This window comes from Tinamus guttatus, unplaced genomic scaffold, assembly GCF_059628265.1.
Source record: "Tinamus guttatus ecotype Peru unplaced genomic scaffold, ASM5962826v1 Tinamus_guttatus_pri_ptg000223l, whole genome shotgun sequence".
Taxonomy (NCBI): domain Eukaryota; kingdom Metazoa; phylum Chordata; class Aves; order Tinamiformes; family Tinamidae; genus Tinamus; species Tinamus guttatus.
This window is the reverse complement of record NW_028288757.1, coordinates 887,002-898,484: the sequence shown is the minus strand read 5'-3', so window position 1 is coordinate 898,484 and position 11,483 is coordinate 887,002. Positions and strand designations below refer to the sequence as shown.

Sequence of the window (11,483 nt, the reverse complement as noted above, 5' to 3'; positions counted from 1 at the left end):
ACGCAAGATGGTGCCTGGTGCCTACGGCCGCCCCTGTGCGCAGGGCGACGGGACGGGCGGGCCGCTCCGTGTGCCCGCCCGGCGCGGGGAGGAGCGGGCACTTCCTCTTCCGCTGAGCGCGCCGGTGGCGGCGGAGCCCGGGGGAGCCGAGGGGGGACCCCCCTCCCGCGCAGGCCGCTGCCCTGGAGGGGAAGGAAGGAGGAGAGACGGGGCGGGGGTGAGGCCGCGGCGCGCGCGGGCGGGGGCGGCCCTAGGCCTGTGGGGCTGAGGGAGGAGGGGGGCGGCCCTAGACGTGTGGGGCTGAGGGGAAAGCGAGGGCAGCCCTAGACGTGTGGGGCTGAGGGGAAAGTGGGGGCAGCCCTAGACGTGTGGGGCTGAGGGAGGAGGGAGGCAGCCCCAGACGTGTGGGGCTGAGGGGAAAGTGAGGCAGCCCCAGACGTGTGGGGCTGAGGGAGGAGGGGGGCAGCCCCAGATGTGTGGGGCTGAGGGAGGAGGGGGGCAGCCCTAGGCGTGTGGGGCTGGGCGGGCGGCCTTAGGCATGAGGGGCTGAAGGGAGCAGGGAGCGACTCTAGGCGGGAGGCCAAGGTGGGGGTGAGCGGCCCTAGACGTGTGGGGCTGAGGGAGGGGAATGGCCCTAGACACGTAGGGATGGGGCGGGGGTTACAGCTCTAGATGTGTGGGGCTGGGACGGGGGAAGCCCTAGATATGTGGGGCTGTGGGGAGCAGTTGGAGTCATGTGGGTCTGGGGGCCACCCCTTGGTCTGGGGTGAGGTGAAGGCCCTGCAGGGTGTCACGGCCTGGGGGGGAGGGATCTGTGAGCTATGCTGCTCCTGAGAGAGGTGGGGATCGGAGTGACAAGGAGCCTGTGACACCCCCCCCCCCAGGGTATTTGGGGCCCCCCAAATAAAGGTGGGGGGATGACGAGGGCTGGCGCCTGCCTCCCACGGGCTGCGTGACGAGTTCCCCTTCCAGGGCCACCAGCAAGTTTCCCCTGCACGTCCTGGTCTGGAATAATGACTACAGGCGGCTGGACGAGGAGCTGCGGGATAAGGTAACCTGTGCACCCCGGCCCCGCAGCCTTGGTGGCCCCGTGGTGTCACACAGGGCTTCGTGCACCCTTCCCAGCCCCTGTGTGGGGAGAAGGGCCCCTGTGTGTGCACCCAGGCCCCTTTTCCTTAGCCAGCTATTGGGCTTGGGGTAGTGCTGTGAGAGGATGCAGAGATACCCCTTCTGTTATCTAAGCTGTTTCTTAGACTTTGGGTTCTTATCTGTAAAGCAACACTCGGAGCATTCAAGTGTGTTTTTCAAAATAGCTCTATAGAAAATACCCAAACTGACTGAAAGAGATCAGAAAGATCAGATATGATGGATGTAAAAGATTTCTGGGCCAGAGGAGCAGCAAATACTGCTTACCTTAGAGGAAAATGAGCATGCTGCTGCCAAAGCTGAAACTGGCCACTATCTTGCCAGGGATGAGCAGTCCTTACGGCTGTTTTGCTGCCCGGGACTGCAGGGGCAGCAGTTTTACACTTGCTGGAATGTTTTCAGCATCTCCGTTTAAAGAACGGATCATTGTTTGAGGCTGTGGAGTAGGAAAACACAGAGCCGGCCCTGTGCGGGGAGCAGCCCGGGGAGAGCTGGTGGTGACGTAGGGAACGGGCGCGCGCAGCTCCCGGCGCGGCACCGCGCGGCACTCGCGGCCCCGACGCGCACCCGGCGCACTAACGCTTGCTTGGAGCATGTTCCCCTTCCCTGCGGGGGGATCTTTGGAATGCAGCTGCTAGTTTGCAAACTCGTGTAATCTGAGGCCCCGCTTAAAATCCCTAATTTTAATGACGCGCTGTTTCTTGTACTTATTTCTATTTTGGTAATGTTCTCATCCTTGAAAAACTGATTAAAAAGGGATAATTTTGCCTTTTCTTAGTCTAAGGCCATGGTTTGGTTAGCACCCACTTCTGTGAAGTGCTGCTTCTTCCTCAAAAAGTTGCACACTGTAAGGAAATGAGCAACATTATAAAATGCCTCATTTCCTTTATCTGTTTTTATATATATATATAAAAAAAAAGACAAGTTATTTAAAAGTATTCCAAAGATAACGCTGCCTCCTGCTTCCTTGGGATAAGCTTCTTGCTTGTGAAGAGGCGGGGGACAGAATCAAAGAAGCAGGCAGCTGCGCTTGCTGTGCCGGTGGTGAGCAGAATGTGCATTATCTGTAACAGCAGCAGAGAAAATCGGGAAGGATTTATTCTTTTAAGAGTGCATTACCTGTCGGTGTGGTAGACATTGGAGCTGTAGGAAGTGGGGAAATAAATTAATGACTATTTGACCACAGAAGTGAAAAGAGAATGCTCTCAATGAAGCTTTCCCGACTGCGTGTATGATCTTGCAAACCTGATGCTGTCTGATAACCATAATAACTTTCCTTTCTTATTCTGCTATTGACTTTCCCCTTTTCCTTTAGTTATAGATGCTCTTCTGTTTCAAATCTCTAAGCTAATAGTGAAAAATATGTAAGGTATGAGTATGTTGTGCTTGCATGTTTTGGATATTTACGCCTGTGTAGTTACTTTTTTCTTTTTTTTTCCTTTTTTTATGGCTTGTGTAATGCACTCACTCCTCGTTGTGCTGTGTGTGTCAGTTAGATGCTTTGTAAATTACCATTTACTTCCATATACAAAGTGAGAGTTGTATGGCCTGTTGCTCTGTCTTATTTTCTTTTCTTTTTTTCCCTCTTGATTTTAACGTGTCCTATCATACAGTTCTACCCTCTGGTGGTCTCTCAGGCTGTTGACTGTCATGGTGCAAAACCCAAAGAATAAAACTCCTGTCTTCCAAATGAGGCAGTTTCTGGAGGGAGGCAGAAGGGAAAATAATGTCTGAGCTCTTGATGCTTCTCATTTCCCTTTGTGTAACGTTTTACGGTGATACCAGTTCTCATCCTGTTAGACTTTTGGGCCCTGTTCTGCTTCACTTTTATTTCAGGAGGGCAGTAGGGAGTGCAGGAGGGCTATGCAGCAGCCTTAATGAAAGCTGAGCTGACTAGGTGTCACAAACTGATATATGGGAGTACTGACTCCTTTTAGGTTATTGCTGTCAAGCTTTGTTTCAATGACCTCTCCTCAGTGCATTCCAGTTAATTGCATTTGATAGAACAACTGTAGTTTCATTCCTGTCTTGGATATCAACAGGATGTTGATCAACGTGATCCACGAGGCCGGACCTTGTTGCACCTTGCTGTTTCCTTGGGTTATATAGAGTCTGCCAAAGTGCTTCTTCAACACAAGGCAGATGTAACCAAAGAAAATGCGCAGGGATGGACAGGTAAAGAGAGCTTGGAAGAAGCTGTATGTTAACATTTTTTCAGTTGTAAATGTTGTATTTTTGAATGCTTTGTTTAATATATATATATATATATAGTATGTTTTGTTTGAAAAGCAAACTGAAACCAGCTTGTGTCTTGATTTCTTTCAGTTTTACATGAGGCTGTCAGTACAGGAGATCCAGAGATGGTACATATGATTTTGCAGCATCGGGACTACCAGCAAACATCTATGACGCTTGGAGGAGTTCCTGAATTACTCCAAAAGATTAACGAGGTGGTTATTTAGTTGAATCAGAATTACAGACTGGAACAAGAAGTGCAAAGTAGTTAGCTTAAATAAATGGAAACCAGATAAGCAGAGATTAGAACTCAGCTGATCTGAATTTGTGTGATTTTTGTTCTTCAATTGGTATGCCCAATAGTCAGAGTTATTTTCCTTCGCTATTTTGGAATGGTTGGTTATGAACTCCAGCATTAGAGGCTGAATCTTGAAGCTGTTACTTATTGCTTTTATAGCAGGAGGGGGAAAAAGTGAAGAATAGTTCAGTACAAAGCAGCTGTGCTAGACCAATGTCTTTTTATCTCTTGGTTTCAATTTCATTGTTTTAAGGTTTAAGGTTTAAGGTCTCAAGGTTTGCTATGGTTAAAACTATTTGTTTTCTCCCAGACTCCTGACTTTTATGTGGAAATGAAATGGGAATTTACTAGCTGGGGTAAGTACCTTGATCAATGTCACCTCTTCTAAATGGTAGAGAGATTTCTCTGTGACAAAAGATGTGCAGAGAGATATGGTTGCTGGAATCTTCCTTGCTTGCCCCTAGTATTTATCTTTACTCTCAATATTCAGAGCTTTATTTAGCTTATCTTTCGATTGTACAAAATGTTCTTTTAATGGAAACTGCAGGTGTTGTCAGAGCTGCTGAAGGTTTTTCTTTAAATTAATAGCATTGTTTCTTAATTCTTTAAGTTCCTCGTCCTTAAGGGTAAAGAGGACCAGCCTTGCCTCTTTTGGAGCAATGATTGGAGTACTTCATTAAGCAATTCCTGTATTAGGAATATAGCTTTTGATTGAGTTCAGACTTCCTGTGCACTTAGTCTCAAAATATTTCATACTTCTCTTTTATAGTCCCACTTGTTTCTAGAGTGTGTCCAAGCGATGTGTGCCGCATCTGGAAGAGTGGTTCCAAGCTCCGGGTGGATATCACGTTATTGGGCTTTGAAAATATGAGCTGGGAGAGAGGAAGGCGTAGTTTAATTTTCAAGGGAGAAGGTAAATATTTTAGCACGTCTGAATCATTGATCACCAAATGCATTGTAAGCCACAAAGAGAAATGCCAGTTCTACTTGAAAAGACCTGTTGAGGATGTGTATATTCAACAAAAGCTTTCTGTGCATCTTTCATGATCTGTAGTGTCAGTATTTTGGAGCTTAACCTAAGAGCTTGATTTCTTTGCCTTTTGGGGACAAAATATGGGAGTAAGGCTACCATTTCCCCTTCCCGTTTGCCCTCCTCCAAAATCCAAAGAAAGAACCTACAACCTGATTTGGAGATGTATCTAAAAACTATCCAATATAACTACAAAATACAATGAATTAACTTCCAGCCTCATTTTCATATGGAGTGTATATACCCTGTTCACTTTTTCCTTCTCAAATACTCTTGGCAAGTTTACAGATGATGAGATGTATTGTTCTAACAGATACTGGTGGCTGGGCAGAGCTAATTGAGATCAATCATGATGATAAATTTGTTACAACGGAACGTTTTGAGATTTCCCAACACATGAAGCGTTTGACTTTGGGATCTATGACACCGAAAAGAAAAGATGTGGAAAGACGCCTTACGTCTCCGATTATTAATACGTGCCTTGATACCAAAAATATTGCTTTTGAGAGGTAAGATACAAAGTTTATCATGAGAAATAGACTACAAAATCATGGCTGTTAGACAAAATAATTCAGTAAGTTTTAGTTTCTCCTCTGCTGTGGCTCAGGCTTCTAACTCCCGACCTAAAATCTCTGTGAACCTCTTTGCTTTGGCCATAAACTGAATAAGAACAGGAGGAGCAGGGTCTTCTCAGCCTCCTCTTGGCACGTGTGTCTGGGGAGAGATTGTCTTGTGCTTTTGTCTGGCGTTGCTAATCAAATAAGTTATTGTTTGCTCAAAGCTTTTTAGAGCAAATGGGCTGGGGCTGTGTAGAAATGCAACTGCACAGACACTTGTGGTGTTCACTTTTTGTCAGAACCACATCTGGATTCTGGGTATGGAGGACGGAGAAGGCAGAAGGTGTGAATGGTTACGAAGCAAAGGTAAAATCTCTTCTGTACAACTAAGAAGTCTCACAGCTAACTGCAGTGTGATCATGTTATGCCTTTATTCCCCGAGTATCTTTGGTTCTAAACTTTCCCCTTGGAGCTTTCTCATTTTGCCAGCAGAACTGGGCAGGAGTGAGAAACTTCAAGAATTCAGCACTTTCTTTATTTTAGTTTTGTTTCACAGTAAAGGTAGTGCTGAACAGCTTCACTGATTTGTATGAAGGCTTTTCTCATTAGACTGTGGGACTGTTCAGTTGGACACGGGGCATCTTTCGTGTTCCTGTATAACTGAACTCCCCAGGAGATTTGGAAGACCTTTTGTTTAGAAATGACATAGTCTGACTCTTCTTCCCCAGTCTCTCCTGTAAAATCTGCCTAGGTGAGGAGTCTTTTCAGCAAGAAAGGAAATGCTTGTCTGGTTCTTAAGTTGGTTTGGATTGAAGGAAAACAAAAATCTATTTAAAAGTGCATAAATTTACTTCCCAGCAAACTGAGAAGCTAAATTCTGTTGCCGTTGAAATCAATGGCCCAACTCCTTTTGCTTTTTCCTTGGTGTAGGATGCTTGAAAAATTACTGTTATCTGGAGATACTTGGCCACGTGATTGCAGTTTTCTGGTTTGATCCGTTTGCCAGCAGGTGGCTGTGCAGTGTCACCTCTGCACGGGGCTGTATAAACAGCACATGGCGTTTCCCGTGTGAAAAGGGCAGTGTTTCTTGCTGATCAACTCTGTGTTTGAGATATTTGTCATAAGAAGGAGATAAACTCTTCTTGATCCTGCCTTTAGATGTGTGTTCGTGATCTTCTCTAAAGAGAAGGCTGTCTTAGCCTGTGTTGTGCCTTTTTTTTTTTTCCTCTTGCTTTAGGTGTACACTGCAAACAATGTGAACGTAGTCACACGAATCCGAACGGAACATTTAACAGAAGAGGAGAAGAAAAGATATAAAGGTAACTTTCCTAGAGGGTAGATGGGATGAAGTAGAACCCCTCCATGCCTTCTCTGTGTAGTTGCAGGCTGATCAAGGGGAACACTCTACTCGCTGATCTTGCCCTGCTTTAGCTTCACATTTTGCTACTGAGATGGCTCAGTACTTGACTCCTATCATATGTAAGGGCCACTATTTATCCTAGCTGCATCTGGATGAGGGGAAGAAAAAAACCCTTCAAAGCAATTGAAAGTTTTAAAAGTCGGCACTTTTTTCCATGTTTTTCAGCATCTGTTTTCGGATGTTTTTGTGCCTTTACTTCATTTTAGCCATGACCACAAGATTCATGTGGGTTTTCTTTGTTTGGGCTTTCTGTTTGGCTTTAGTTCCCTTAGTTTTTATAATATTTAAATTGGAGTAAAAAGCACATCAGGCAGTAACCTTGCATGGTAACCTGCCTTTCATTGATTTACCTTGGGGCCCAGGAAGGAGGACTGTGAAAGACTAGAGTTATTTTATTATAGAAACAACTGCAAACCCTTTCCTGTTCTGTTTCTTGTATCTCTTTTGTTCAGTCACATTTTGGTCCTGGTCTTTTCTGCCAAAGCTTATGGGAAAGCTGGGCTTTCCCCTAAATGTTGAACTGTCTCCTTTACTTTGGGTTAGCAGCCTTGCTTGTTAACTCATGTGCACATGAATTTTAGGGCTGCTCAATAATAATAGATAACATGTCTTTTTCTCCTGTTTGTCTGAAGCTGACAGGAATCCCCTGGAATCCTTTCTGGGTACAGTGGAGCATGAGTATGGTGCTCAGGTGAGTGTCTTTGCCGTTCTCATCACGGGTCACTGCAGCGTAGACATCTGTGTGCATAGAAGATGTGTGTTTGAGCTGTTTCTGCAGTTCAGCAATTTCTGTACTGAGGCTTAAATTCTCCCTGAGGAGATTTTCGCTTGGTTTTAACCCTGTACTCTTCCTTTCTGGGTAGCAGTTGCTTGGTTCCCCAGAGAAGGGCATAGAATGCATTACCAAAGCGAGAGCTGGGCCTTAGCAGTGGTGGTAAATCTGAACAAGCGCAGTTCTTGGTGGCATCCAGATTCAATCTGAGCAGAAATATCCACAGACAAAGAGCCTCAGCCCCCAGGAGCCTTGGCTGGGAGATGGGTGGGTGTAGTGACCAGCAGAGAAATGGCACAGGAGCAGGCTGCTCTCCAGCAACCCAGAAAGGTTCTGTCCTCAATGGCTGTGAAATGCGTGTTGCAGATGATTGCAATATGATTGCAATGTTGCTTCAGCAAAGACTGCCTTGAACCCCTGTGTTACATACAGCAGAGAAGGCTTGCAAACATCTGGCTTTGTATCAAGATATCAGTGGAGATGTTAACTTGGATCTAGAGCTTTGGGTTAAAAATACCCCCTCAGAGCTTGCCTTTCAAAAAGGGTTGGGAGCTGGAAGTGTTGTAGCTTGTGTGTTTCTGAACACTTCCTACCTTTGAGGTATTTAATTGGCACACCATAAGGTGGCTTTTAGGTAGATTCTGTTGCCCCTAAAATGCTTGGAGATTTTTAACTGCCGTGGAAAGTGCTTGTTAAGTCAGACTTAAATCGTGTGTGTGTGTCTACATATCACTGATGGCTAAACTAGAGGAGCTCTTTCACAAGAGGAAACAATTTCTTATAGTAGTCACTGCCTATTCATTCTGTACTTTTTTTTTCTTTTTACCTTATAGGATCTAACAACAGAGTATGCCACAATTAACAATCCTACTGCTATTACTCTGGAGGAGTATTTTGACCCAGAGTTTGACTTGAAAGAGAGGGACATAGGAAGACCGAAAGAAGTCACCATTAGAACACAGAAGTGAGAAATGCTTTTAACTGCTTCCTGTTTTTGTGTGTCTCGAATTTCTTTTGAAATTTCTTTCTTCATCTAATATTTAGAATACAATTTTGTCCAAATGTCTGATGAAATTCTCCTTGCTCCCTTTTATTAAAAAAAAAAACAAAAATCAGAAGAGTTATCTTGAGCTATTCAGCCATCTTCTAATTCTCCTCCTGGGTGAAGGAAAGCAGGTGGAGTGGTGCTGTAACTTCCACAAATTCTGTCCTTACCTCTTGTAAGGTATTACTTATTATTGCAAGGTACAATACTTTCTTGTACCTTGTCTTTAAACTGACCAGACTGCAGTTTGGTTTCTCAGTGCAATAACTCTTCTGTCCCTTGAGCTGTATGAAGCAGGGGACAATGTCAGGTATCTCACTTTGTGCCTCTTCCAAAACTGTCAAGTTAGGATGCTTTTATGCAACTTGATCTTACAGGTTTAAAGCAACCTTGTGGATGAGTGAAGAGTTCCCCTTGTCTCTCATGGAACAAGTTACTCCAATCATTGATCTGATGGCCAGAACTAGTGCTCATTTTGCCAGACTTAAGGATTTCATCACTTTGGAATTTCCCCCAGGATTTCCTGTCAAAATTGGTAATGTTCAGCATCTTTTGTTTTAACGTCTTCATTTCCATTCTACTGGTGCTTGCAACACATTAGTTTGTTAGCTTCTTTTTTCAATTTTCAAGCTTTTTGTAAACATCATCTTAACTATCTCTCCAAGTGAGAACCAAGCACAGGAGATATAATCTGTGTGTATGTCTGGGGATCCTTATATGCTAACTCTGAAGGGCCAGCAGGGTAATGCAATTTTAAAGATAATATTTCAGTTACAGCTAGCTCTTTGCTAATCTTTTTCTTCTGTCTCCAGTGTCTTAGATCATTAAAAACTTGCATTAAAATCTGAGAAGACTTAGAAATAGAGCAAGATTGACCACGTGCAACTTCTTGACGTGGGTTACGTTTTGCTTCCTGGTTATGGGATGGTGTTTATAAAACACTCAGTAAACCATATGGGTTTGAAGCAGCTGCGAGTGTGGAAGTGAGTGACAGACTTCCCCTTTTTATAGAAATCTTGTCCTCTTTCCTATAGAGATTCCCTTATTTCACGTGCTGAATGCCCGAATTACGTTTGAAAATGTTAATGGCTGCAGGACAGCTGACAAACCAGCATCACAGATCAGTGGAGGTGCCCAGAGCGACTCGTCAGGTAAGAGCTGGGAAGAGGCAGTGGCTGCGTCACCTCCTCTGTGTGTTCTTTCCTACTGCTGTGCTTGGTTGCCATGTAAGTCTTTCAGAGCCTCTGGGTTAATTTAATTGAGTTTAAACATCCATCAGATTTTTTTTTAATTGTAAAAATACACCATGCCGTGTTTGTAACTGTATTTGGCTTCTCCAGGTGCTACTTTTGAGGTTGACCAGTCAGTGTTCGAGATCCCTAAATCCTACCACGTCCAAGATGATGGTAGGAACATACACGTGCAGGATGAAGATAATGAGATTATGCAATTTGCTATTCAGCAGAGTTTGTTGGAATCCAGTGGAAGTAAAGTAAGTGTCTGCAATCCACTCTAACGGTTTTGCAGGGTCTACAGAGAGGTGGTTGCACCTCTAAATTGCACCAGTGTGTGGAAAAAGTTCTGTAGGACCTACTTTTATTAACTACCTCCAAGGAGGAAAAAATACAGTCATAAATTTAAAAAAAGGAAAAAAGGAGAAGAAAAAAGAAAAGCAAAAGAAACTCTTAAGTCACTCTGTCTTGGAGTTGCATTGCAAGTCTGCTAACTGCTGTGGGCTCTTTCCCCTCTCTGTGTTTCTAGGAAATGGGACTGCACTCCAACGGAGCGATCGCCTATTCACAGGACTTCAACTTACAGTATCAGAGGTAACACTTTTTGCTTCCATATCAAGCCATGCTGTGATAAAGCAAAACTATTTCCAACAGTAGCATGAATGAATCTTGCTTTTTTTAAAAAAATGTCTGTTCAGGTATAGATGCACAGAACTTGAGGCTCTTTTCCTGTTGTTCTTATAGGTTTTTATTGTTTCAAGAAATAAGAACCTCAGATTAGGCCTCTCTGGTTTATATAACATGATCCTTTTGCTGAGCTGTAGGAGTGGAAGACACATAGCTGAGATTGTTTGCTCAACAAAATAAGCACAATTGAGAACTGTGGCTTTGGTCCCTGTAAGTTTAATATTTATTAGGTACTGAACACTTCAGGGTAGCTCTTATTTAATTTCAAAATCATTATGTAATCGGTACAAAATTGGCAACGTGTTTAACGGACCCTTGAGAAATATCCTGGGGGGGTCGCCCTGTAGCTAAGCACAAAGAAATGTTTGTGCTCACTATTAACTGTGTCCTGGTGCTTTGTGTACTTGGGAGTGATGGCACCTTTAAACAAGGTGAGAATCCTCTTCGAAGCCCCCTGAAAACAGAGCTGTTAGGGATTTACTGGGTATAGAATATTCTGAGGAATCTTCAAACAGAGTCAGAACAGTTTTATCCTGAGAACTTCGTAGCCATTGCAAGTCCTTGCTCTCCCACCTTGAGAACGGCTGCGTTCCCTGCAGGAAAGGGCTTCCCGTGTGGGAGCAGGCGGAAGGGAGGATCGCCGCAGGAGGAGCCCGCGGCGCCGCCTCCGCTCCTGACGCCGCTTTCGTTCGCAGGGCGCTGCAGGAGAGTTTCCTGGGCAGCGCGGGGCCGTCGCGCGGCAGCTCGCCCGGGGAGCCCTCCAGCTTCGAGCAGGACCTGCAGCTGGCCATGGAGCTGTCGGTGCGCGAGCAGGAGGAGCGCGAGCGGCGGCGGCGCGAGGAGGAGGACGCGGAGCTCCAGCAAGTCCTGCAGCTCTCCCTGCTGGAAAAATAACTCCGCGGGGATCTCCCGGAGCGAGGATGACCAAAGCTGCGTGGAACTGAAAGCTTTTGTAGCTATCAGCCTGAGGACTACTCCTGGATTACTGAAGTAAACATTTCACCTGCCTTCTTGATCGTCATCGTTAGCATGAGACGAGGGTCCGAGCCTGTTGGTTTGTG

At 45.0% G+C, this 11,483-nt stretch overlaps 1 protein-coding gene across 2 annotated transcripts; it reads left to right on the top strand.

Annotated features, from left to right (window-relative positions):
• The first annotated feature begins 86 nt into the window (after positions 1-86).
• On the top strand, positions 87-11,423 carry ANKRD13A (ankyrin repeat domain 13A). 2 transcript variants are annotated; one of them, XM_088525057.1, is made up of 17 exons: positions 87-217; positions 973-1,051; positions 2,462-2,515; positions 3,189-3,321; positions 3,472-3,596; positions 3,990-4,035; positions 4,449-4,592; positions 5,023-5,218; positions 5,566-5,632; positions 6,504-6,585; positions 7,319-7,377; positions 8,292-8,422; positions 8,881-9,038; positions 9,538-9,654; positions 9,844-9,995; positions 10,265-10,329; positions 11,118-11,423. In XM_088525057.1, exons 5-17 carry the CDS (start codon positions 3,507-3,509, stop codon positions 11,314-11,316), a joined length of 1,506 nt encoding a protein of 501 aa, XP_088381183.1. In that variant the 5' UTR covers positions 87-217; positions 973-1,051; positions 2,462-2,515; positions 3,189-3,321; positions 3,472-3,506; the 3' UTR covers positions 11,317-11,423. The 2 variants fall into 2 exon arrangements, with proteins under 2 accessions (XP_088381183.1, XP_088381185.1); XM_088525059.1 differs by lacking the exon at positions 2,462-2,515 and having other exon boundaries at positions 152-217.
• Positions 11,424-11,483: the final 60 nt, after the last annotated feature.